The sequence below is a fragment of the Oenanthe melanoleuca genome, chromosome 4A (assembly GCF_029582105.1).
Source record: "Oenanthe melanoleuca isolate GR-GAL-2019-014 chromosome 4A, OMel1.0, whole genome shotgun sequence".
Lineage (NCBI taxonomy): Eukaryota > Metazoa > Chordata > Aves > Passeriformes > Muscicapidae > Oenanthe > Oenanthe melanoleuca.
The window spans coordinates 4,210,233-4,235,168 of record NC_079338.1 but is presented as its reverse complement, the minus strand read 5'-3'; the positions used below and the strand labels follow the sequence as shown (position 1 = coordinate 4,235,168).

Genomic DNA, 24,936 nt, shown 5'->3' with positions numbered 1-24,936 from the left:
GAAGTGGTCATATTTGCCTGAGTTAGAGAATTAATTGCCATAAAAACTATGGTTTTGTAACCAATAGTTACAGCTGCAGGAAAGATCAGAAAGCATCTGGATAAATCAAATTAACTACCTCCTGCTCCATCCATATGAGAGCAGAAACTTCCAGGGCAGGATTTAAACCGCAGTCTGGTTGGCCCTTCCACTAATTGAGGAGAGTGAATAGTCTAGAAATAGGGTCAACTGAAACAGGACATGGTGGGGACTGCCGTGCTGGGTTCTGGGGGGAGGCTGGTCTCAGTCAGGGTCGAGTAAACCCAGGCAAGGGCGATAAGGAGGAGAGTGGCTCCTGTGAAAATGTCACGGACTCAGGGGCTGTTGGGCCGTGTGGTCCAACACCCCTGTTAATGCACAGGCAGAAGTCCCTGGTGATTGCTTCACTAGCCCACACCTTGACTCGCTGGTTGCCGACTCTGGCGTTCATGCTGCCCTAAGGCAGACGCTTCCTTTCACCTCCCCCCGGCAGTTCTCATCTCCTCGTGTCTCACTCTGGCTGCTGCTCTCCTCACGAGCCTGGGGATGATGAAGCGAGTTCCAGCTCACCGCTGACATTCCAGGCTTTGCACTACTCCGCTGTGTGCCGGCGAGGAATGACAGCCTTGAGATTGTGCCTCTCGCTGTTGGCCGCCCCTCCCTCACGCCCCCTCGGCGGAGCCCCGCGCTTCAGCATCGGCGGCGCTGGACAGCTCCGGGGGCGGGACCCCGCGGGGAGCGGCTCGGGCCGCTGCATCGCCCCCGCCCCCGACCCACCCCCCATCCCGGCCCTTCATCGCCCCCGACCCACGGCCCGACCGCCGCTGCATCGCCCCCGCCCCCGACCCGCCCCCCATCCCGTCCCTTCATCGCCCCCGACCCACGGCCCGACCGCCGCTGCATCGCCCCCGCCCCCGACCCACCCCCCATCCTGTCCCTTCATCGCCCCCCACCCCCGACCCACGGCCCGGCTACTCCTCCTCTGGGCTCCCCTCCCATCCGGCTCCTCCACCGCACCCCCGACCCACGGCCCTCCTCCGGCCTCCCGTCCCATCCCGTCCCGCCGGCCGTCTCACCCAGGTTCCTCCGACCTTCCCTTCCCTTCCCTTCCCTTCCCTTCCCTTCCCTTCCCTTCCCTTCCCTTCCCTTCCCTTCCCTTCCCTTCCCTTCCCTTCCCTTCCCTTCCCTTCCCTTCCCTTCCCTTCCCTTCCCTTCCCTTCCCTTCCCTTCCCTTCCCTTCCCTTCCCTTCCCTTCCCTTCCCTTCCCTTCCCTTCCCTTCCCTTCCCTTCCCTTCCCTTCCCTTCCCTTCCCTTCCCTTCCCTTCCCTTCCCTTCCCTTCCCTTCCCTTCCCTTCCCTTCCCTTCCCTTCCCTTCCCTTCCCTTCCCTTCCCTTCCCTTCCCTTCCCTTCCCTTCCCTTCCCTTCCCTTCCCTTCCCTTCCCTTCCCTTCCCTTCCCTCCTCCGGCCGTCCTGTCCCGTCCCTCCTTGGCCGCCCCCAATCTCCAGCCGTCTTGTCCCATCCCATCTCGTCCCGACCCTCCCCTGGCCTCTCCCGCCCCTCTGGCGCTGCATCCTCGCCCATCCTCTTCTCCTGGTTGACCCGCCCTCCTTCCGCCGTCCCTGCCCGCGGGCTGCCCTCCGCACGTGTGTCTGCCCTGCGCTGTGCAGCGAGCCGAGGGACAGAGGGTAGCCCTGGAGCAGGGACCCGGGGACAGGTTCAGGGGAGCCCTTCAGGACAGGAGGATGTGCTGCTGTGGAGGATGAGCCGGGGCTGCCGAGCAGAGGGTTTACCCCAGGAGTCATGAAGATAAAGGACCAAATGCTGTCAGCTCTCCCAGGATATGGTGGCCCTGTGCTTAGAAGGAACAGCAGCTGTTGGAGGGTCCTTGAAGGCCTGGTGTGGTGGCAGTAAATTCCTCTCTCAGAAAGGTTTCTTTCCCCATTCCTCATATCTCCTAACCCCTCACTAGTGTGAATTTCACATAACTTTTGGTGCTGGTGGGAGTCTGACGCAAGCCTGAGAGAATTTCCAATCTTCCTTTTCTCCTTCCCAGCAGCCAAGGCCATGGGGTGTTTGGGACACACCAGGTCTGAGGATGGGACTCATGCCCAAAGCCATGCTGTGTCCCTGCTCCTGTCCCAGGGCTGTTGGACAGGAGGGACAAACATAGCCCTGGAGGAGGGACAAGCATAGCCCTGGAGGAGGGACAAACAGAGCCCTTCCTGAACCTCTCTGCTGCCTGGCCTGGAGGGTCTGTGGTGGCACAGCCAGGGCAGAGGCAGTGCACCGTGAAGGGCTGGGTTCATCGCTCAGCTTGGTGACATCCCACTTTTGTCTCCTCACAGGCCAACCCCGCTCCCATTATCGTGAATACAGACTCGCTGGAACAAGGGCTCTCTGTAAGTCTCCCGGTTTCGTTTTGCTTCCTTTGATCAAGTGCTGCATTTTCCCTGCTCAGCAGTGCAGGAAAGACTTTTCCAGCTCAAGGAGGCCCTGGTAAGGCAGCAGAAGATCCTGATACCCACGCCATGTCCCCCCAGCTCATCCCACCCCTCAGCCTTTCTGGGGCTGGGTGACACTGCACAGAACCGAGGTCAGCAGCAGGCAATGCTGGAGTCTCCAGCCCAGGGAGGAACAAGGCAAAAGACCTCAGCAGAGGAGCTGGGGATCCAGGCTGGAAGTGTTCAGGGTTAATCATACAGCCATTTCCTCTGCCTCCCATGCAGGGGGGTTGAGAGGCTCTGCTGAGACATCCTTTGCCTTCCTGCACTGCCTCAGCCTCTTTAGGCAGCCCTGGCCCCTCAGGAGGGGGACTGAGCTCTCTGGGTGCTTGCTGGCATCTCACTCACCAGTCCTCAAGGCAGCAGGGCCCATCAGATGCTGCTCCTCTCCCACTGAAGGCTGCCAGCAGTTGAGCAGTACTTGTGTGTTTGCAGCCACAGTGCTTTTGGCACTCCTGGCTTAGTATAAGATAATCCTCAGTTTGTTACAGACAGGGTTTGCATCCTGCTGCATCTGTCCCCAGAACATTTGTAACTAATTCCTGCTGGGGAGATGAAAGGAGGAGGGTGGCCAGCATGGGTTTCTGGTCAGCAGCACTGGCTCCATGCTTGTTGGGTGCTTCTGTTTTTTGCCCAAAGGAGCCCAGTTAGCAGCTTGCCAGGGCTGGGTGGTTTGCATCAGGTTTGCTTCTGATGCATCAAACTTCAGCTGCCTTCCACAGCAGTGAAGCAGCACCAGGACTCAGAGCTGGGGTGGGTTCATCTTTGGAGTTAGGGTAGTGAGCTGCAGGTGACTTCTGGGGGTTGCATTTCCCCTGTAGAAAACTGCAGATCTCAGCCCACAGCCTGTGGTGGGGTCAGTCCACATCAGAGCTGTACTGGGCCAGTTGAGAAGTGCTACAGAAAAGAAGGACTGAGAAGGCTGAGACCTTTCCAACCCTGGCTGTATGGTTTAATTAAGCCTGAATTAAAGCCACCTGACACTGGGGAGGAAGGCAATGGTTTATCTCTCAGCGTGGTGGTCCTGAGTCCAGCAGCCTTGTATGAATGTGACAGAGGAGGGCTGCTGTCCCCAAAGGTTAGCTTCCCCAAACACATGGCATGGAAGGGGGGTTGTAGGTTGGAGTTTCTCTCACTGTGCTGGGCACCCTGGCTGCAGGGCAGTGCCACGTTGTAGCTTCCTGTCTGCACTGTCCTGGCTGTTCTACAGGGAACTGGGAAAAGGGCAATGTCTCCTGGAGGGAAGGGACCACCGTCATGCTGGGCCAGAGCAAGGGAGAAGTGTGCTGTAAGCAGGGCAGGGAGGTATTGTAGGATGGAAAGTCTGCTCTCATCCATTTTGTACGCTCCCTCAGTACAAAATGTCACATCTTTGGAGGAACGTTGCCCGCTCATCCTTGCAGGCACCAGCATTGCATCCTTTGCCACACTCCATCCATGCCCGTCCCTCCTCCCTGCCTGTGTGCCCAAAGGCAATGAGGGGTGAGTCCAGGGGCCAAGGACAGCCTCTGTCACCCTGGACAGGTTCCTCATGCAAGGCAGCAACCACTCCTTCCACTGCAGGGCACTCTGCTTTCCTGCCCTCCCAGCTGCCTCCCTCTACTCCAGCTCATTAACTTCACATCCCTCCCTCTCCCTCCACCTCTGTATCTCTGCCCACCCCTTCTCCCTGCACTTTGGCTGGGTTTCAGGGGTGCTCTGCACCCCAGACATATGCCAGCATCATGCTGGGAGTGACAGTCACTGATCCCATCCATCCACACTCAGCAGAACGTGCTGGGAGCAGCTGTCCTGCAGGGGTCAGAAGGTTGTAGCTGTGATCTGCTCTGTGTGTGTCACCATTGGGGTGCCTGGAGCAGCCCATGCCCAGAGCAGGGGAGACACCTCAGTTTGATTCCTCTCAGCATCCAGCCTGGAAACCCTCTAGCCTTCTACTTCACATTTCACCAGGAAACAGGCCTTGCTCCATCTTTTCCTTCTCTGGGGTGCTGGATTCCTCAGGCTTCAGAGAAAACAATTCCCCAAAACCTCAGCAGTTTCCCAGGTCCCAAAGGAGCCACACCAGGAGCTTGCTGCAAACACCAAAATGCCAAATCTGGACACATGGGATTTTTTTTACAAACCCGAAATCTGAAGCTTGTTGGTACAGCATGTATGTGGAAGGGTTAAAGTCACATCTTCCAGTCTTTAATTACTTAACTATTCAGTGCTTTCCTTAATGATAAACAGATGGATGTAGTCTAGTTCCTTCCTGTTCTAGCTCCATTGATTGCATTGGACTGGCTGCTGGGCTGGATTTGGCCCGACTGTTTATCAAGAAGTCTGTTCTGCATTTCAATGTCCCCATCCACCCACTTCCATCCCCAGGAGCTTGTAGCACCAGCAGCACTCTAAGGTGGGAGCTGCAGAACTGGGATGTTTGGGGCTCAGTGTGTGGTTTGAGCAGAGCCCAGCATCCCCAGGGTATAAAAACCCAAATAACCCATGATAAAATGCCTGTAGTATTAAAATCATCCCTTGAACAGTAAGGAGAGTGCTGGAAGGCATCACTCATGCCAGCTCCAGGTCCTTGCTCTCAGTTTTACATCTTGGTGTATTCTGCCCAGCATGTCCATAATGGAGAGGTGAAGAATTAGAAACAGTTTCCATGGCAGATGAGGTCTCTGCATTTCAGAGCTGCCTCTCTGAAGATGAAACAGCTCCTTGCTGCCAGGCAATCCCAAAATTATCAGGGAAAGTCACTCCAAAGCCCTTGAGGAGTTGAAGGTTTCAGAGTTTGGGTCCTTGGAGCCTGATTTGGTGCCTCATTGCCCAGCAGTGAGGTGCAATCACCTCTTCAGTTGCTTAAAAGCCAGGTGTGAGGAAGGTAAGTGCTTTCCAGGCCTGATCTCAGCCACTGAGTCCCTCATACTTTGCCAACTGGCTGGGGCACATCCCAGTGCCAGTTCCTGCAGGCAGCATGGCTGTGGTGTCCTCCCAGCTGTTGCTGGGCAGTCAGGCTGCAAACCCCTTCACTCTGCCCAAGCTCAGCAGGTTGGTCCCCACAGCCCTCTAGCAGAAGGCTGACCAGAAACAGGGCATTTGTTCATTCTGTGCTCAAGGCCAGCACCGTGGGCACTGCACACCAGGGGTTGAGGCCAGGGGAAGCTGGAAGCGAGTCAGTAGTCTCAGTGCTGCAGCAGGACACACGGAGGTGAAGGGAGGGAACTCTTGACCTATTTTCCCTGGGCCCCTGCCATGTGCAGGCAGGGAGAGCTCTGCTGTGCCAGCACTGGCGGTGCCCGTGCCAGCAGGGAGGTGCCCATTGCACCCTCTGCCCTGGCTCGGGGCTGCTCCTCTTTCCCTGTGCTGGGGCAGGTGTGGGGCGTTGCCGGGTGCCCTCCACACCCAGGGCTGGCTGGCACAACCAAGGGCTGGCTCTCCAGTCTTCAGACCCTCTCCATTACCTTGATAAATGGCTGTTCCACCAGCAGGTCTCAGTGCTCATCCTCATCACATCCTAAGCACAGGATATGGGCAGGATCCTGCTCCAAAAGGGACTGTGAGCAGTGTTATCCTTCCTGCAGGTTATTTCCTCTTGCAGCCTGGTTGGATATCTGGGTTGCATTTGAGGAATTCGATCTTTATCTACTAAATCTGGCCCTTTTTTTTTAATTTATAAAACAAGCAAACGCAGAAAAAACAGCCAACCCACCTCCCACCAAGAAAAACCCACCTCAAATCCTTACTATAGCAAATTCCAAGGGGTGTTCCACGTGGGCTGTTGCAGTGTTGGACAGCAGGTCCTGCAGACAGCTTGCAGTAGCTCTGGAAGGTGTGTGCTCTTCTGTTTATCTATTGAGTGTTAACTCTGCAGCCTTCTGTTGATGAGCTAAATGCTGTCATCAGTAACTATTTCCCTCCTGCTCTAAAGAGGAGATGCACCTCTTCCTGAGCCCACAGGTGGGCTTTTTGCATGGGAAGGGCCTGGAAAAAATACCCATACTCTTTTCCATGAGAAACCAGGTAATGCTTAGAATCAGGATATGCTGGGAACAGCTAATTAGCCCCGGAGACTCCTGTCAGCTCTGCAGGTGTTACACGAGGAGAGGAGAGCAGGGTGTGGTGTGCTCACCCATCCTGGAGGTGATGGAGCCAGGCATCTTTCATCAGACATGGCCCCAAACAGGATCTGAGGAGGAGCACAGGGCACTGGCAAAGGACAGGAAGAGCAGCCTGCAGCAGAGCCAGGTCCTGGCAGCTCTGGCGGGTATCATGGGGAGGTTTTTGCCATCAGTGAGTGACTGGTATTTGATTTTCCAGCACTGGAACGTTCGTTTTGTTGGCTTGTTCCCTTGGTTACGTGGTGTATATTAAGTTCTTCATTTGGCTTCCTTATACAATTAACTGGCGTTCCATTGCATGAATTTCAAAAACATAATCAGAGCTAAAACTTCATGGTCAGGCCTGGCTGACCCCAGCCTGGCTGGGCGGTGCAGGCTGTGCACCAAGCATCAAGCACCAACACCGCTGGTTTTCTGGGAGCAGTGCAGAACACTGCTCAGCACTGAACCCGGGGATTTGGGGAGCGGGGCTGTCCCGGCTCACCCGGCGTGTCTGACGGGCTCTGTGTGCTCGGGTGTCAGCGCACCCCTGGCAGCGGCCGCTCCTCGGCGGGGCCTCGGCTGGCTCTCACCACGGCTCACAGATTGTCAGAGCTTCTGCAGATCCCATCCTGCAGGGATGTGTACGCTGTTCCTCTGCGGCCGTGGGTGTGCATATGGCTGGCTGTGTGGCAACTGTGTTGAATGCCAAAGCAGAGAGGACAATGTGTGTAGTAGCAAAGGGTGCCAGGAATCTGAGTTGCTGGAAAGCCGGGGAGAGGCGACGCTGCGCCCCACGCACCGGGATACCAACTGCAGAGAGGGGATGGGCTGCAGGCTGTGCTGAGCCGGGCTCTGCTGGGCTGGGCTGGGCCGTGCTGAGCTGGGCTGTGCTGAGCTGGGCGGTGCTGAGCTGGGCTGTGCTGAGCTGGGCTGTGCTGAGCTGGGCTGTGCTGTGCTGGGCCGGAGGCCATGCTGAGCTGGGCTGTGCTGTGCTGGGCCGGAGGCCATGCTGAGCTGGGCTGTGCTGAGCTGGGCCGGAGGCCATGCTGAGCTGGGCTGTGCTGAGCTGGACTGTGCTGAGCTGGGCTGTACTGAACTGGGCTGTGCTGAACTGGGCTGTGCTGAGCTGGGCCGTGCTGAGCTGGGCTGTGCTGAGCTGGGCTGTGCTAAGCTGGGCTGTGCTGAGTGGGGCTCTGCTGAGCTGGGCTGTGCTGAGCGGGGCTCTGCTGAGCTGGGCTGTGCTGACAGGGGCCAGTGAGCCGGCTGCATTTAGGATTGACTCAGTGCGGGAAGATGAGAGGAGGGAAAGGCAGCCCATGCCAGAGGGAGAAGCTGTGGCAAGGGGAGGAGTGCCCCTCTGCCTGCAGGAGCACAGCACAGGGCGGTGCTGTGGCAGAGGGTGGCACTGCCCTTGTGTCCCTGAGCCTCGGAGGCTGTCACGGACCCTGCTGGGGGTTAATCCCACCACACCAGTGCTTTTCTGCTGCGAGATGCTCCTGTAAGAGCTGGACAAAGCCTCTCCCATTGTGCTGGGAGGATCTGAGCATCCTACTGTTGGAGTGTGTGGATGTCCCAACCCTGAACTGTCCCCTGAAATCTTCCTGTGGCTGAGAGGTAGCAGGCACAGAGCACATCCAAGAAGGGACAAAACGCTTAGCTTGTGTTCCCTGGAGCGTCATTCCCATCTCTTTGCCCATCCTTGAACGCAGTATAGGGTGTGGGATTGCTTTTCCAGGGCAGGGAATGAGGGTGTGTGTGTCACAGGTGGCACAGCCTATCCCAGATCCTGTCCTGCAGTACGGCTCCTCTGCCTGGGCCCTCAGTGGTTGCCACCTAGAAAAACTCCTGTTTTCTCTTCCTACCTATCAATAGAGCCTCACCCTTGCCTCGCTGGGTTTTCTTCTGTGGTGTCAGATGGTGGCTTTAGCATAAGTGATGGTTCCTGTCTCCTCCATGGGATGACCCTGCACTGTGGGGTGTGGAGGATGGCAGGGCTGTGCCTTTCAGAGGCAGAGAGCAAGGAGCTGGGAAAGCAGGACACAGCCAGTGTGCTCATGCCCCACATGAAGTGTTTGTTAGAACTGTGTCCAAACAAAGGCATGTCAGCTCCAGTTTGGGATACAGAGCATATACAGAAAGTGGCTCCATATGATCTCTGAGCCATCAGTTAATAGTGGATGTAAAATCCAGATGAGGAACCCTGCACGTTGTCCAGAGGCCACAGGCAGAGGCAGGACTGCACAGTCAGAGGTGTTTTCCTGCTGAGTCCAGGGTTCCACTGCCTCTGCCTTTGTCATACAGAACTACCCATGTCACATCCCTTGTTTCCCAGAATGACTCAAATTATGAAGTTGAGTTCAGTTCCCTCCGAAATACATCTGAGTCAACAGTGTGCCTTGGTAGCCAAAAAGGCCAACCTTGGCCTGGGGTGCAGTGGGGACGGGCAAGGGAGGGATTGTCCAGCTCTGCTCCCACTGGGCAGCCTCACCTCGAGTCCTGGGGCCACAATAAAATGATATAAAGTTGTTAGAGAGCATCCAAAGGAGGTTACAAAGGTAGTGAGGGATCTAGAAGAGACCATGTGAGCAAAGGTGACTTGGCTTATTCAGCCTGGAGGAGACTGAGGACAGACCTCACCACAGTCTGCAGCTTCCTCAGGAGGGGAATCAGAGGAGCAGGCACTGATCTCTTCTCTGTGGTGCTCAGTGACAGGCCCTGAGGGACATTAGAAGAAGGTTTTTCACTCAGAGACTGGTGGGGCACTTAACAGGTCCCCAGGGATTGGTCATGGCCCCAAGGCTGCCAGAACTCAAGGAGCATTTGGACAACACATGGTGGGACTGTTGGGGGATTGTGCAGGGTCAGGAGTTGGATTCCATGGCTCTTTGGGTTCTCTTCCTCCTCAGTTTTATTTGAAACTGTTGCTGCTAAGTCTTGGATGTTTCAGTAGCCAATTGCATTGTAAATCTTGCTAAATTTTAGACCGTGGCAGCTGTTTCTGACCTGATCCCGATAATCTTGAGTGAAACTGCTGCATTTTTCCTGTGCATTGTTGATTATGAGGAAAATGGATTTATTTTTTTTTAGGTCTACATTTACCATTTTGAAGCCTACAATTGCATACCTTCTTTTTTCTGTTCATTATGTTTCCAAGAGCTCTGCTTTGATACTTTGAGCATGGGAGACTTTAAGCGTGGGGATCAGTGTGGTGTACAGCACTGAGACAAGCTACACCATTTTTGTACATAAGGGCATCACAATGTTTTCACCTCTTACTGTGCCCCACTCTCTCACACCAACTAATTTCCTTTGCACCCAACTAATTTTGTAGAATAAATTATTCTGAATTTCCTGTTAATACAGTCATGCTACGAAAAGATTTAAAAAATATAAGCTGCTAAAGGTGTTTATTATGTTATTATGTACAGACATTTTTTTCCCTTTAAATGGACCGACCCCCTCTCTTCCTTTCCTCAAGCAGTGAATTCCTGAGGTTAATTATATGCTGCGTAACAAAGGTGTTATTTCTTTTTGTGCCTTCGGTTGTGTTCCTTTTCATGGCTGGAGAAATGAGCTGGGAGAATAAAGGCTTTGCACAGAAGTGCATTAAAGTCAGTGGGCTTTGGCTCATGCCCAGAGAGAAAAGCAGCACATGGTTTAATTCCAGGGCAGGCCCAAGCAGTTGCCTGTAAGGTTTTTTCAGTGGTGATGGTGCAGCTTTTAGGTTGGATTCTTCATGTTCAGCTATCAGAGAGGAAAAACAAATTCCCCCAGGACCAGCAGAGAGTCGTAACACGCTGTCTTCCTCTCTCCAGATGAATGGCAGTGATGGGATGTTCAAATATGAAGAGATCGTCTTGGAAAGGGTAAGTCCTCCTCACCCACCCACCAGCAGCCTCCTCCCACTCGCCCACCCCCCGGCACAGCTGGGTCCCCACGCACCCCTGCACAGCTGATGGGGAGAGAGAGGGTGGTCTCTGCTCCCCACTCTCTCTGGAGCTTTCACGGGTGTTGCACCTGCTTTGCCAGCCTGGCTCCCACCAGGGTGGGCTTGCTGCTCCCCTATCCCCCTGCACACCCCTCCAGAAGGGAGGGAGGGGGCTTCTCCCTTGCCTCCCTCTTTCACACCCTCTCCCCCACAAACCCATCAGTACAGAACATGGGGGGAGGCTCTTTGTCATTGCCTTTGTCAGAAAACAGGTGTGGGGAGCTCTGCTTGTGCAGACACAGGTGGGTGCACCCCACAACTGGGCACAGGGACCACCAGGCTCCCTATCACTCTAGGGCATACAGCCTTGGGATGCTAAGCTGCAAGGACAGGTCATTTAGTAAAACAAACCAAAATAGAGGAAGTTCCTGCTCAAGCCTTTTCCTTGTCAGTAACACAGAGGTGATGGTGTGGCTAGAATTACCTCCCCCCATGTGTGGGGTTTATCCAGGGGCAAGCCAGCAGCACAAAGGGCACAAAGGGTTTTCTTGTTGCCCAGGAAGCAGCAGGGGAGGAGGGATGGAGAGGGAGTGGGAAAAGCTGGCCTGGGGTTTACTCTGAGAGACAGGCACAGCCCTGCTGGCTGGGAAAGGCTGTGGTGGGAGGCTGCCCGTGGCTCTGCACAGCACACCTTGCCTCCCCCTCGCCGCCGTGCCGGGCGGCTCAGCCTCGCCGCGTGGCCGGCATTGCAGGGGAAGACGCATCGCTCATTATTCTGTTCCTCTCTGCCTTTAGTCATCTCCCTCCTTCCCTTGGCTCTGCATCACGGAGGTGGGTGGACGGAAGGTTATCTGGGGCTGCCGCCTCACCCACCGCTTCCCCGGCGTGCCTGACGAAACCAGCCCAGAGGTTCCTTCCTTTTTGGGCTAAGTGCTTCTTGCTCCAGGCCCAAGTCACAGGCAAAAGCCTTGCTTCAGGGATTCAGAGCATCCTCTGTCCTCAGCCCTCAGTGGGATCAGGGCAGGACCACACAGAGAGGCAACACTCATTGATGCTCCCATTTCAACGCCCCAAGCAGCAATTCATTCTCCAACAGCAAGAAGCCATGAAGGAATCTCACTGCTTAGCAGCCTGGGCTAGCATGGACCTTACCCAGGTCCTTACCCTTTACCTGGTCCCTGGTGGGATCCAACAATCCTGTCTTAATGCAGGAGAAACACTCAGGTGCCTGCAGGTGAGACTGTCCCCTTGCTGGGGTGTTTGGCTTCCAGAATTGACCTCAGTGTACCCCAAAATCAGTCACTGTTATTAATCCTTGTCTTTGTTGTAAAGACAAGCGTAAACGCAGCAGCATTTTGGGGACAATAATAGCAGAAACACAATCTGCAAGGGGATGTGGCTTTGTGTCCACACATGTCCACAGCAGGAGCTGCCCTGGCATCAACCCTGATGTCAGCTAAGAAATCCCTTTAACTCCTTTTTGAGATTTATCAGAATAAAAATTAACACCTCCCAGATAATTTCCAGGTTTAGTAGCTAACCAAGGACCTTCCACAGACAGGCACGAAGAACGGCTGGAGATCATTCTGCAATCTCACCTGCCTTGCTGCTGCTAGCTTGGTCTCTGTGACAGTGAGGAGCTTTTTTGAGCTAAGCACAGGGTAATGAGAACCCAGCATAGAGGAAAGAGAGCAGCCTCAGACCCTTTACTGTTGAATGCCTTCGTGTCACATGCCAGCCAAATCCCAGCTGGCCAGAGAGCACCCGGGAGCTCTGCACAGTGACAGACATTGGTGGCTCCTGGTGCTGTGTCATGAGCGTCATAAAACCAGCTCTGCATCGCTGCAGGAGCTGATGCTGGGGCAAAATTGCTGGGGAGAAGTGCAAACCCCAGCTGGCTGTAGGTGCTAAATTATCCTGGGGAGATGGAGTTCCAGCGTGGCCCCCTTAGCCACAGGTCCCATGGAAGAGCAGAGCACCCCCTCATCTCCCACTGAGCATGGGGGCCATGGGCAGCCAGGAGAGCTTGGCCTGAGCCCATTCCTGCTTGAGAGAGGCAGGCCCAATAGTGTGTAACTACGTGTCAGCTCTTCCACATGAGGGAACAAGGCGAGAAGCCATCTGATTTTCAAGGCAGAGCAAAAAAGGCAGGAATTGTCCTCTTGCATCAAGCATGGATCAGGAAGGAGCGCCTGTGAGTGTGTCACTAATGAGGATCCTGCAAGTGGGAGAGGCGGCACAGGGCCAGAGCCACTCAATCCTGAGATGCTGGGGAAATGGCCTGGAGATGAGCTGTGGTCCCTGCATTCCCCCCAGGCGTAATTCGGCAGGAGAAGCTCGAGTGATGCTCCAAGCATGTCTGTGAGGAAGAGACAGAAATGGAGAGCCCACTCCATCCTGATAGCCACCTCCACCCAAACCTGTAAATTCTGGCATCAGTGATGCTGGTCCCCAGCTTGGCTCTGTGCCAGGGCTACATCCCAGGGTGCAGAGGGGCAGGAGTGGGATGCTGGTGACTGGCACAATCCCCGCTGGTCTGTTCAGGCTGCAGCATCGGTGTCTCCTCCTGGGGAGCAGCCAGCAAGGGGAGGATTTCTCCGCCAAGGACCACCTCCTCTTCCCCCAGCTCCCGCCTGCCTCAGTCTCTCCGTGGAGACGCGGTGGTGAGGGAGGTCCTGGCGGCTCCCACTCTCCCACTCCATCTGTTCAGTGCTCCACGCTGCTGCGCCGAGCACTCAGCTGAGGAACGCCAGCCTCTCCTCCGGCCAGCATCCCTCTGCCCCCTGAGCCAGGCACCCCGGGGTGTGACAGATGCTGTAAGGGCTTCTGCGCCCCAGGCGGTCCCACGGCTGGGGGAGCCATTGAAGGAGGGCTTGCAGCAAGCGGTTTGCCATGGGGAAAAGACACGACGTTTGATTTCCCGCAGGGTAACTCTGGCCTCGGCTTCAGCATAGCGGGAGGCATCGACAACCCCCATGTTCCAGATGACCCAGGTATCTTCATCACCAAGATCATCCCTGGGGGAGCAGCAGCCATGGATGGCCGTCTAGGGTGAGTAGAGTACGGGGCTGGGGGAGCAGCCAGGGTGTCACCCAGGATCTCTGCATGGACCCTATAGGCCTTACCCCTTTTCCCAACATGGTCCCTGGCCTCCATATGTCTCTTCCCCACAGCAAGATCCCCTCAGTCCTCAGATGTCCACCATCCCTGACCACCAGCCTCCTGCCTGTAGCCACCTCCCTGTCTCAGGCTCCTGCTCCCATCCATCCTGCTACAGCCCAGGGCAGGGATCCAGCCTTCCTTCTCATCTCCCATCTCCATCAGGGTTGCACTAGAGGGACCAGCTCTGCTCTGCCCTGCTTTGGGAGGGACCCCTTTCTCACCCCAGCAAGGTGTGATCTGGCCAGCTTGAGCAATCCTCACTTGTGTGGCTGGAGGAGAGTGGCAGGGGTGACGAGAGGAGCGTGGCATGGGCTGGTAGTTCCCCAGGCATGCTCAGGGTCATCCTGTGCCCACAGGGTGAACGACTGCGTGCTGCGGGTGAACGACGTGGACGTCTCTGAGGTTGTGCACAGCAAAGCTGTGGAGGCCCTGAAGGAAGCAGGCCCCGTGGTGCGGCTCGTGGTGCGCCGCCGGCAGCCCCCGCCAGAGACCATCATGGAGGTTAACCTGATGAAAGGCCCCAAAGGTGAACCCCTCACTCTGCTCGCTTGGCCTGGGTGCCTCACTGCTCCACAGGGCAGGGTGGCCCTGCAGCATGGAGTGCTGTGGGACACAGGGTATGGGGCAGACCCACAGTGCAGTGCACGGTGGCCAGGCTGGCCCCAGGCAGCAGCGGGGTGGCCCATTGCCTGCTGAGTTTGGGCAGGGTGCGATGCCCAGTGAGGTACAGGGGCTGTGGTGCCAGCCCAGGACTCTGTCTGTCTGTCTGTCTGTCCCTCACCTGCATTCTCACTCTCCCTCAGGCCTGGGGTTCAGCATTGCAGGGGGCATTGGGAACCAGCACATCCCTGGGGACAACAGCATCTACATCACCAAGATCATCGAGGGAGGTGCTGCCCAAAAGGACGGGCGCCTGCAGATCGGGGACCGGCTGCTTGCGGTAAGCCCCATGGCCACAGCCAGCTGGGAGGTGAAGCTGAACACATTCCATTGTGATGCAGTGCTGATCCTGACCCCCAGCACCCATCCTGTCAGCAGCTTCACCCCTCTTCCCTGGGGCTCCTGCTGTGGGAGGGCAGGCACAGTAATGGCTGCAGGCAAGAGGCCCAAACCCAAGGCAATGGCACCATGCCTCTGGAGCTACTGTGGCACCTCCCCTATGGAAAACCACTCCTGCAGGGCTGCACTGGTCCCTGCCCTCCCGCTCAGCCGTGTCACGCAGCCCTTTCCCTCTGGCAGGTGAATAACACAAACCTGCAGGACGTGCGGCACGAGGAGGCAGTGGCTGCCCTGAAGAACACCTCTGACATGGTGTACCTGAAAGTGGCCAAGCCTGGCAACATCCACCTCAACGACATGTACGCGCCCCCCGACTACGCCAGCAGTACGTACGCCGCTGGCCACTGGCCACTGCCTGGGGCTATGGGGCACCTGAGTGTCTTGGGGTGGGGAGCGGGGCTGGGCTGTCTCCATGTCCTCTTTGTAAATGGCTTTCTGCTGCTGATGACCTTCTCCTCCCCTGCAGCCTTCTCAGCCTTGGCTGACAACCACATAAGCCATAACTCCAGTCTGGGCTACCTGGGCAGCGTTGAGAGCAAGCCTGCCTATCCCATCCCTCCCCAGGTGACTCCGTCCCGGTACTCGCCTGTCCCTCGGCACATGATCGGAGACGATGACTTCACCAGGTGAGTACCCGGCATGAGCATCCCGGTCATGCTCCTCCTCACTCCCTCACTTCTCATCGGTGGTGGTTTGACACCATCCCCACTGCCAGTGCAGAGCCTCAAAAGGTCATTTGTAGGTGCATGGTGCAACGCTTGAGGTGCCCATAATGAGCTCTGTGCTCGCTCCCCTGAGACCAGCCCTGCTGTGTCAGTCTCTGGCTTGCTGCATTCACTCCCTCTCCATTCCCTCTCACTCTTTCACAAGCCTTACACAATTGCATTTCAGCTTTGTTCTTATTTTACAATACCTGGAATGCAAGGTGTTCCCTGCTGTTATGGTGCCATCCAGCAGTGCCACAGGCTCCCAGGATGTCCCCAGGTGGAGCTGTGCCAGGGGTGAAGGCCAGGGGGAGCACAGCCTTGCAAACAAGTGGGGCCCTTCCCAGAGTCCCTGAGACTGGCATCCCAAAACACTTGCACTCAGGTACAATTTCAATGACTGCCAGTCCCTGGCCTCACAGCCTCCTGTCCAGCCCTGGCACAGCCCCCTTTGCCCCAGTAGAATCCTTTATGCTACCTGAACAGGTTTGTTTCCTGAAGTCAGGAAATAAAAGAGGTGCACAAAGAAAACATTGCTCTGAGCCTAAGTGTGACATAAAACTTCTCCAAAGCCTCAAGCTGAGAGTAGGAGAGTGAGACCTGGAAAGTCCTGCTCTGCTAGCTGATTCTTGCAGCTTATCCTCTTCTTGTCACAGCCCTGGGGCCAGTTCTTTGAATGTGCTATCTCCAGGGCCAGGACTGTGGGGCTTAGGCTGATTTCTAGGGACCAACATTCAACTTAGGCTTAGAGCTAGCTCTGCTGTTGGGAACAAGTTTGCAGGCTGGTTTTGGAAGTGTGTCTACAGTGGAAAATGTAGTAGCTTTGTCCAGGATTCTCCCATTCTGCAGGTCAGTGGTGGATGCTGGAGTGGGAGACCCTGACTTGCCATCTGCTGTCAGGTCTGCCATCCTCCTTGTGGAGGGTCTCTGCACTCACTTTGTCATGGGGCTTTCTCACTTCTTGGTTCTCAGGCACAGCTGGGTGTCACTGCACACCATGACCTGTGCAGCACTGCCTTCCACCTGCACCCCCCTCTCCCACTGGTCTTGGCACCACTGATGCCGGTTCTAGAGCCTGTTTCTGGCACTGCATCCTCACCAGGTGTAGCAACTTCTGTGCTGTCAGGGCACTGGGGGATGATGCCACAGGCAAGAACAGTGCTGTCTGCCATTACAGTCCAGCACAGAAGGGGCTGAGTCCCAGTATTTGGAAAACACACCAGAGACCCTGGTCCCAGCAGGGTGTCCCTTCTTGCACATGCCAATATTCCCATTTGTGGGCTAGAAAGCAGAAACTGCAACCCACCTTAGGCTGGCCACAGCCAGTGGCAATGGCACAGTGAGGGTTCAACAGTTGCTTGGCAGTGGCAGTGATAGAATGATGGCACTGCAGTGGCTCAGTGTGGTTTGGCAGTGGCAGTGGCAGAGTAATGGCACTGCAGTGGCTCAGTGGTGGTTTGGCAGTGGCAATGGCACAGTGATGGCACTGCAGTGGCTCAGTGGTGGTTTGGCAGTGGCAGTGCCACAGTGATGGCTTGTCAGTGGCTCAGTGGTGGTTTGGCAGTGGCAGTGGCACAGTGATGGCTCAGCAGTGGCTCAGTGTGGTTTGGCAGTGGCAGTGGCACAGTGATGGCTCAGCAGTGGCTCGGTGTGGTTTGGCAGTGGCAATGCCACAGTGATGGCACTGCAATGGCTCAGTGATGGTTTGGCAGTGGCAGTGCCCAGTGATGGCACTGCAGTGGCTCAGTGGTGGTTTGGCAGTGGCAATGCCACAGTGATGGCACTGCAATGGCTCAGTGATGGTTTGGCAGTGGCAGTGCCACAGTGATGGCACTGCAGTGGCTCAGTGATGGTTTAGCAGTGGCAATGGCAATGGCACAGTGATGGCACTGCAGTGGCTCAGTGGTGGTTTGGCAGTGGCAGTGGCACAGTCATGGCTCAGCAGTGGCCCTGGTGCAGCATGTGCTGGTGGCCACTAGAGGATGGTGCTGCCTTGTGGAGGGCCCCACTACAGACAAGCTGGCACCACTAGGTCCATGTTTGCAGACATAGCCCCTTGCTACCCAACAGATCTACAGCTTGCAGTGGGCTCAGCACTTCCCTCATGCTTCCCAGGACAGTGCTGAAAGTCTCATGTGCATCCCTGACCCTCCAGGACAGCATCATTGCTGCAGGTCTATTGGCACCAAGATCATGCACTGGGACCAGTGTGATCTAAATGCAACTTAATGGTGTGGGGAAAGGCAGCAGCTGCCCTGAAAAAGAAGCTGTCTCCCATGAGGCTCTTGCCAGCCATTCCTTAGGGAAGGCAGAGGTCCAGTATCCAGACTCTCCCCCTCCCACGGGCACAAGTGCTGCTTAGATGTGTATGTGGCTCCAGTGACCCTCATGTCCTGCAACACCTAGGACTGGGAACCAAAGAATCTGTTTTCCAGTGAGCTTCATCACTGCAACCCAGACCCAGCACAGCCCCTGAGGATCCCCTCAGCTGCTCTGTGCCAAGGTCCCAGTGTTAACACTGTGACATTCAGCATGGGATCTGCCTGGAGGAGCCGTGTTGTGCCTCCTGCGAGGAGGATGGAAGCCAAGAGTGCATGTCATGACTGAGACCTGAGTTGTACCTGTCTGGGGCTTCATTTCCTCTCCTTATTCTTGTAGGGTCTCTTTACCTTCCACAAAACTGTCTGGTCCTCACAGGTGCTGGGGATGCTTCCCCCTACACTGAGTTGAGGTTGTGCTTCCTGCACACTGCTTGGGCAGCAGCAAAACCCAAGGGGCAGAGCAAGTTCATCTCCTGGTTGGAGGCAGGGTTTGCAGACCCAGAAACCTGACCTATTTCTTCCCCTGAGAGAGCTCTAGCCCTAGGCACAGCTTTGCTGCAGAGGGACTGATGGCTGCAGCCCTCCCTGCCCCCTCACAACCTCCCCTAAGCCAAGCACTGGTAACATCTTGAGGACTTGGGGTTGGGCATCTTTTGACTGAGCATTTCCACAGTTTTCCTGCATTGCCCAGTTCTGGTGTGTTCCATCCCACCCCAGTGCTCCAAGGTCCTCTTAGCACAGGTCTGCCAAGATTTTAGGGTGCCCTCACTCAGTGCATCTCTTCTAATACAACTCAGAAATTTCCCTCTGATACCTGGCAGGTGAGTGGTTGATAAGGCTGCTGAGCCCAATGTCAGGCCTTTGGTCCTTGTGGTACCCGAGGAAGTGCCCAGGATCCAGCCACAGCAGATGCACTGATGATCACCAGTATCATGTTGCCTGGCAATCACCACCAGCCTGTGCTAATTGGCATCATTTATTCCTTATTTCAATCCAGAGCTTGAGCTGGGAGCTGCTGTTGTTCTCCCAGACAAAAATGGACGCAGTTTGCGATGCCAGGCCATCTTCCTGCTTTTGTCTGCCTATTGTTTGAGCTGTGATATAATTAAGTAATCATCAAAAAGTTTAGGACTTTTGTTGAGCTGTGCAGGGTCTGTGGCATTGGAGGGGTGCATGGGGGGTGTAGGCACACTTGCCATGCTGTGGAGGGGCTTGATCCCACTCTTCTGGCTCATGGCATCTGATACCACCAGGCAGTTCAGTGTTTCTGTGTGTCATTTCATGGTGGATGCTCTGTGTCTGTCCGTGCTGTGTCTCATGTCACACCCACTGCACCTCTTCTGATTTATCAGTCTCCACAGTGCTGAGGGCTGAGTCACACCAGGCTGCACTCAGGTGACTCCAGCCCCACCAATGTGCCACGAACCCTGGGCACAGAAAAGCCTGTCACCAGCTTTGCTGCTCCTCACCCTGATGTCTCCCTGTCCCTCGTGTGTCCTTCCAGGGAGCCCCGGAAAATCATCCTGCACAAAGGCTCCACCGGCCTGGGCTTCAACATTGTTGGAGGGGAAGATGGCGAGGGGATCTTTGTGTCCTTCATCCTGGCTGGAGGCCCTGCCGACCTCAGCGGGGAGCTGCGGAGGGGAGACCGCATCCTTTCGGTGAGTCGGGGGGGCACCCACTGCCCCTTCTGGGCCTCCCACAGCCCCGGGTGGGCACTGTCCCCTGCCACCCCAAGCACGGTTCCGTGGGAGTCATCCCGGGTGCCGGTGTGTTGACACGGCCGTGGGAGCAGCCCTGATGCCTGGACTACCCGGGGGCAGGTACTGGCTACTACCGGTATTGGAAGTGCCAGTACCAGGCGCGGTGCTGGGGATGCAGCGGCAGAGTGATGAGGCTCGGGGAGTGTGGGTACCGTGGGTGCCGGTAGAGGCGGGGCAGCCCCCCTCGATCCGTGCCCGCACGGGCCGGGTTCAGCGGAGCCGCTCTGTCCCGCAGGTGAACGGCGTGAACCTTCGCAACGCCACCCACGAGCAGGCGGCGGCGGCGCTGAAGCGGGCGGGGCAGACGGTGACCATCATCGCGCAGTACCGGCCCGAAGGTACGGCCACGGGCCACCGCGACCGGGACCGGGACCGAGACCGGGACCGGGATTGAGATCGAGATCGAGACCGGGACCGGGACCGGGATTGAGACCGGGACCGGGATTGAGATCGAGACCGAGACCGGGACCGGGACCGGGACCGGGACCGAGATCGAGACCGAGGCTGGCGGGCATGCAGATGAGGGGTGTGGTTATGTAGATGGGTGTGGTTATGCGGGTGGAGGGTGTGGTTATGCGGATGAGGGAGTGATTATGCGGATGAATGTGTGGTTGTGCGGTGGAGGGTGTGGCTATGCAGATGAGGAGTGTCGTTATGTACATGAGGGATGTGGTTGTGCAGATGAGGGGTGTTGGTATGTAGATGTGGGGTGTTGTTATGCAGATGAGGGGTGTGTTTATACAGATGATGCGTGTGGCTATGTAGATGAGGGGCGTGGCTATGCAGATGAGGGGTGTTGTTATGCAGATGAGGGGTGTTGGTATGTAGATAAAGGGCTCGGTTATGCAGATGAGGGGCGTGGTTCTGCCGATGAGGGCGGGGCGGCGGCCGGCGCGCGGGCCGGAGGCCGGGGCGGGGGGCTGCGGGCGAGGCGCCGCCGGGGGGCGGGGCCCGGGGCGGGGCGGGCGCGGATTGGCCGGCGCGGGGGGGGCGGGGCCGCGCCGTCCCGCCGGCCGTGGCTGCGCCGCTTTGTGTGCGGGCCCGGCGGGTGCGGGGCCGCGGCCGCCCCGCCTGCAGGTGAGCGCCCTCCGCCGCACGGGCAGCCCCGCCGGGACCCCACCGGCAGCGGGGCTCGACGGGACGGGGCCGTCTTCGGGGGAGGGGAATGAGCTCTGCTTGCCGGAGGGCGTCGCCGCGGGGCCCGGCTCCGAGGGGTCCCGCGGGCTTTGCTGCAGGGACCCCGTGTTCGGGAGAGCTCAGGGGTCCTGGAGGGCGACCGCGGTGCGGGCGGGGCTGGAACCGGGGCGTCGCTGCTGGGCTGGGGCTCGTCCCCACCTCTGAGCATCCCACCTGCGGCGCCGCCCCGAGCCTTTCGTTATGGCTGGGTTCCGATTCCCGCGGCAGGGCGGGGGCTGGTGGTCCCGGGGGGAGCAGCCGGGGTAGCGGAGGGGAGCGGGCAGCTGCCCGCACAGAGCTTCCCTGGGCGGGTGCGCTGGAGCGTGGCCCGTGGGCTCGGAGGGCGAGCGCTGTTGTGTGCCCCGCCAGCCACTGAGGGGCCGGGGCCGGTCCCGGGGCTGCGGCCGTGCCCTGAACGGCGCCGTGCACGTGCTGGGATGCAGCCGTTCCGTCTGGAAAACGTGTCTCTGCTGGGCCCCACTGGCGTTCCCCACCAGCTGTTCTAGCTCTCTCCAAGGAGGCCGGTGTCCACCCTAGGCATGCCCTTCGTCTTGTGCCTCCTGTGGCATCGCTGGGCTGTGTCCTGCTGCTCCCTGTCTCCTGTTCCTCCATCCCATGGCAGAGGCCATTTGGGTGCGGAGTCATTGGTGCTGCTCTGGGTTGTGCTGTGGGTGTGGGATTTGTTTGTTTTGGCTTTTTTTTTTTTTCTCTTTCTTTCCAGGAAGCGATTAATGTTCTCGTATTTCTGGCTCTCTTTGCCACTTGAGATTTGGCAAAGATACCAACCAAGAGTGGTTCTTAAATGTCAAACTGGACAAGATGTTTCAAAACCCCCTTAAACCGAGGTGGAAATGTCACTGTGTTGTCACTGGTGACTTTCCACGTCTGTGATGGTTCCTGGCACGTGTGGGCAGCAGCACCCAGCACAGGGGCTGCAGCCATCCTGGGAGGCAGCGCTGTGGCTGTGGAGTACAGGCTGTAGTATCTTGGAAGTTGCCATCAGTTCTCCAGAGGCTTGAAGGGCTGGGAGTCATGGTGTGGGTGAGACTGGGCCCCCTCAATGGGCTTCATGCTCTCAAATGTTTGCCTTTTCCATGTTTGTCACATGGAAAAAGCAGGAGAGCTGGATTGTAGGGTGGCCAAAGGAGGAGATGCTGGTGGAAAGGGGATTTGAGAAGTTCTTCCCCTCTAGCAGAGGTGAGGATGGCACCTGTCTCTCATACCTGAGCGTGGGCAGGGCTTGCCTTGGGGTGCTGGATGAGTGCAGTGTGCTCTCTGTCTGACCCTGCTGGGGCTCCAGGGGGAAGAGAGGCTGCTTGTGCAGGTCTCAGGGGATGAGGGGCCCTCCCTGTTTTGTCTTGCCAGACAGCAGGAGGGAAAAGAAGCAAAAACCAAACCAAGAAAGGTTAGAAAGGGAAGCTGCTGTCCTGCCTTTCTTCTGAGCACCAGCACCTTTGACCTCTGCTGCCTGCAGGGGGGGGAGTGATGCTTCTTCGATGTTTTTGTGAGGTCTATTCCCTCTGAGCACTTCTCCCCCTGACCTTTGCCTGCTGCTATCACCAGCGCTTGGATTTGGCAATTCCCCCTCCTCACACCCCGTGCAACAAAGCTTAGGCATTCCTCACCTGAAAATAACAAAAAGTCACATTATGGCCTTTTTCTGAGTCAGTCTATTCAAAGGGAAGTTCCAGGGCTGTACAATGAGTTCAAAAGCTTCTGAGCTTTCCCTATGGCTGTTCTTCCTTCTGCTTTCCTAGGCCTGTGGAGGGAGGTGTCTGTGCAGAGGGAAGGTGTCTGGGGTCAGGCTGCTAAAATGTCGGGCTGAAACTATTGGTAGTCTTTGCAAGTGGCTGGGCTGAAACCTGTGACTGAGCATTTCTGGGCTCTGGGCAGAAGTGTTTGGATAAAGGGCTTTATGTGTACTCAGGAGCTGCTTTCCACTGCAGCTCTCCTCTCTGCCAACGCCTTCTCCTTTGTGCTGTCTCCTGGTGCCCAGATGCAGACCCACGGCGTTGTTGGCTCTGCTGGGCGTGTTTGCAGGTGTGTCACACACGTGCTGGTTCTGGGATCCTCGGGGCAGGCAGGCCATCCCTGCCTGTTGATAGTGGTCGATAGCATGTGCACATTCAGGGATTCCACTCCCAGCATGGAGCTCACCCCAGGGGACAGAGTCAGGCCCAGCTCTAGGAGCACCCACACCCTGGAAAGGGAAAAGCAGTGGGAGGGTACAGTGGTGTTTTTATCGAGCTGCTGAGTGAGAAGAGCAAACATCCTGGCACAGGGCAGCGCCTCGATGGCACTCACGGCAAGAGGTGCCGGCTCGTTGTTACATACTTTTCAGTCTTGATAAGCATGTCCCGAACGTGTTGAACACTGTGGGGATCAGCCTTGGCTCACCTCCCCTCTCCACCCTGGCCAAGCTTCCTGGGAGGGTTTGAGCTGCACAGGAGACCTTACGAGAGTCAAGGTGCAGAGCTGAGGTGGCCATAAGCTCAGGAGCAAAGGCAGGAGCACTCCTTTCTGAGGGTCACCTGCTGGGGATTGTCTCAGGCTGTTCAAATGTGCAGTTAAAAGGGTGCCCGTGGCACCTGGGAGTACCCTCTGCTCAGTCCTGGGGTAGCTTTGCCTCCCCTGCTCTGGGAGGGAGGCAGCAGGTTTGCTTTGGGGCTGGCTGCTCCTCCACTCTGCCCTCCCACAGCTGGAGCAGATGTGAAAGACCCTTCCAAGGGCAGGACTGTGTTTGTTCTCTGGGGTTAGAGCCAGAGCAGCCCCTGTGTCCTTCAGTTTGCTGCATCCAGCCTGGTCTCTGCTTCTTGTCATGTCAGTGGGCTTTTCCCAACCTTCCAAGCAGGATGGCCACTCCAGCAAAACTAAGAAAGTCCCTTTCCGTGGAGTGTCTCAGCTGAAATGGAGGCATTTGAGAACTTTGCCCTTGGGCTGCATGCAGGGGGATGTATATGCCATTTCTGGCAGGGCTGTGGCACTCACAAGTTGCCCTTCCAGCACCCCACCCTGATGCTAGAGGTGGGGAAATCTCCTTTTTTCCTGTGTTTCCTCTCCAGTCCCAGGCAGTGCATCCTCCACACTTCTTGTGGAGAAGTGTTGTGGGAGGAATGTGAGTCTGTGTAGCAGGAGCAGTGGTCCCATCAGCATGGGATGTGCAGGAATCTGTGCCCCCAGCAGGGTTTGTGGTGACCTGGCAGGGGACAAGGGTTGTAGTGGTGCTTTCTGGGAGAAAGAAACTACCCTTCTGTACCAAAGAGGGTTTAAGAAGAAGCTGTACCTGCTTCTGACAGAAGCTTCTCTGGGATTCAAGAGCTTATGGGTATTCCAGGGCAGAATGAGCTGTGTGGGGCAAGAGATGTGGGGTGGGATAAAGCTCACTTCCCTGTGCCGAGACCTTCATAAAATCCTGGTGCTGCTTTGGTGGCAGAATTCAGTTTTTTTGTGAAATAAGTGTTGTCAATGCCTTGCTGCTTCTGTGTTTCCCTCTGCCAGCAGGAAGGCAGGTGAGGCAGTGGGTGCCCTTGGCATGGGGCAGCTGGGGGTTCTCGTGGTCTCCACATTAAGCAGCTGACCCTGCCAGGTGTTGCAGCAACTCTGGATGTTGCATGGTAGGAAGAAGGGCTCCGCATGGAGTTTCTGTTTGGCTCTTGGCAGTTCTTGTGTATATTGCCTTTTTTTCTTTTTCCGTCCTTGAGTAAAAATGTATCTTTGGCAACTGGGTGTAGCAGGGGGATACCCAGGCTGTAGGGCTGGAGAGTCAGGAAATGCCGAGCTGCAGCTGCATCATCCCATAACCCCAACCCAGCTTTTGTCTGCACTGACAGTCCATGGGAGAGTCCATGGCTCCTGAACAAAGCCCACAGAGCATTTCTGAGTAGTGTTGCTGCTGTCCCCATGTGGTGTGGCTCCACAGGCCCATCACAGCTGAGCTACTGTGCTCCCCTCCACAGAATTAAATCCCAGGCCACATCTAAACCACTGGGTTGTGGACAAGACTTTCTAGGCAAGCCTTACAGGACAGATGAGCCTGGTCCTCTCTCACCTGTAACTGCAGGATGTGCCCAAGTGACAAAATCAAGGGTGTGAGGCGAGATCTGGCAGCTGTGGCAGTGCCAGCAGCTCTCCTGGAGCCCCAGCTGCACTTTCCTCACTCAGCCCCGGGTAGGGAGGCCTGGTGCCTCCACCCTCTGTGTGTCAGCCCGACCTTTACAC

At 56.6% G+C, this 24,936-nt stretch overlaps 1 protein-coding gene across 4 annotated transcripts in view; it reads left to right on the top strand.

Moving 5' to 3' along the window:
- DLG3 (discs large MAGUK scaffold protein 3) overlaps positions 1-24,936 on the top strand; it is a 77,554-nt gene that overhangs the window by 36,939 nt on the left and 15,679 nt on the right. For 2 of the 4 annotated variants that reach the window (XM_056491113.1, XM_056491112.1), the window contains exons 5-13: positions 2,365-2,418; positions 10,421-10,471; positions 13,460-13,584; positions 14,052-14,221; positions 14,499-14,635; positions 14,935-15,079; positions 15,221-15,380; positions 19,284-19,440; positions 19,778-19,880. In XM_056491113.1, coding sequence (XP_056347088.1) covers positions 2,365-2,418; positions 10,421-10,471; positions 13,460-13,584; positions 14,052-14,221; positions 14,499-14,635; positions 14,935-15,079; positions 15,221-15,380; positions 19,284-19,440; positions 19,778-19,880 — 1,102 coding nt within the window. Of the gene's footprint in view, positions 1-2,364; positions 2,419-10,420; positions 10,472-13,459; positions 13,585-14,051; positions 14,222-14,498; positions 14,636-14,934; positions 15,080-15,220; positions 15,381-19,283; positions 19,441-19,777; positions 19,881-20,537; positions 20,620-24,936 lie in introns of those variants that run through there. The other 2 variants (XM_056491114.1, XM_056491115.1) reach the window with 2 other exon arrangements.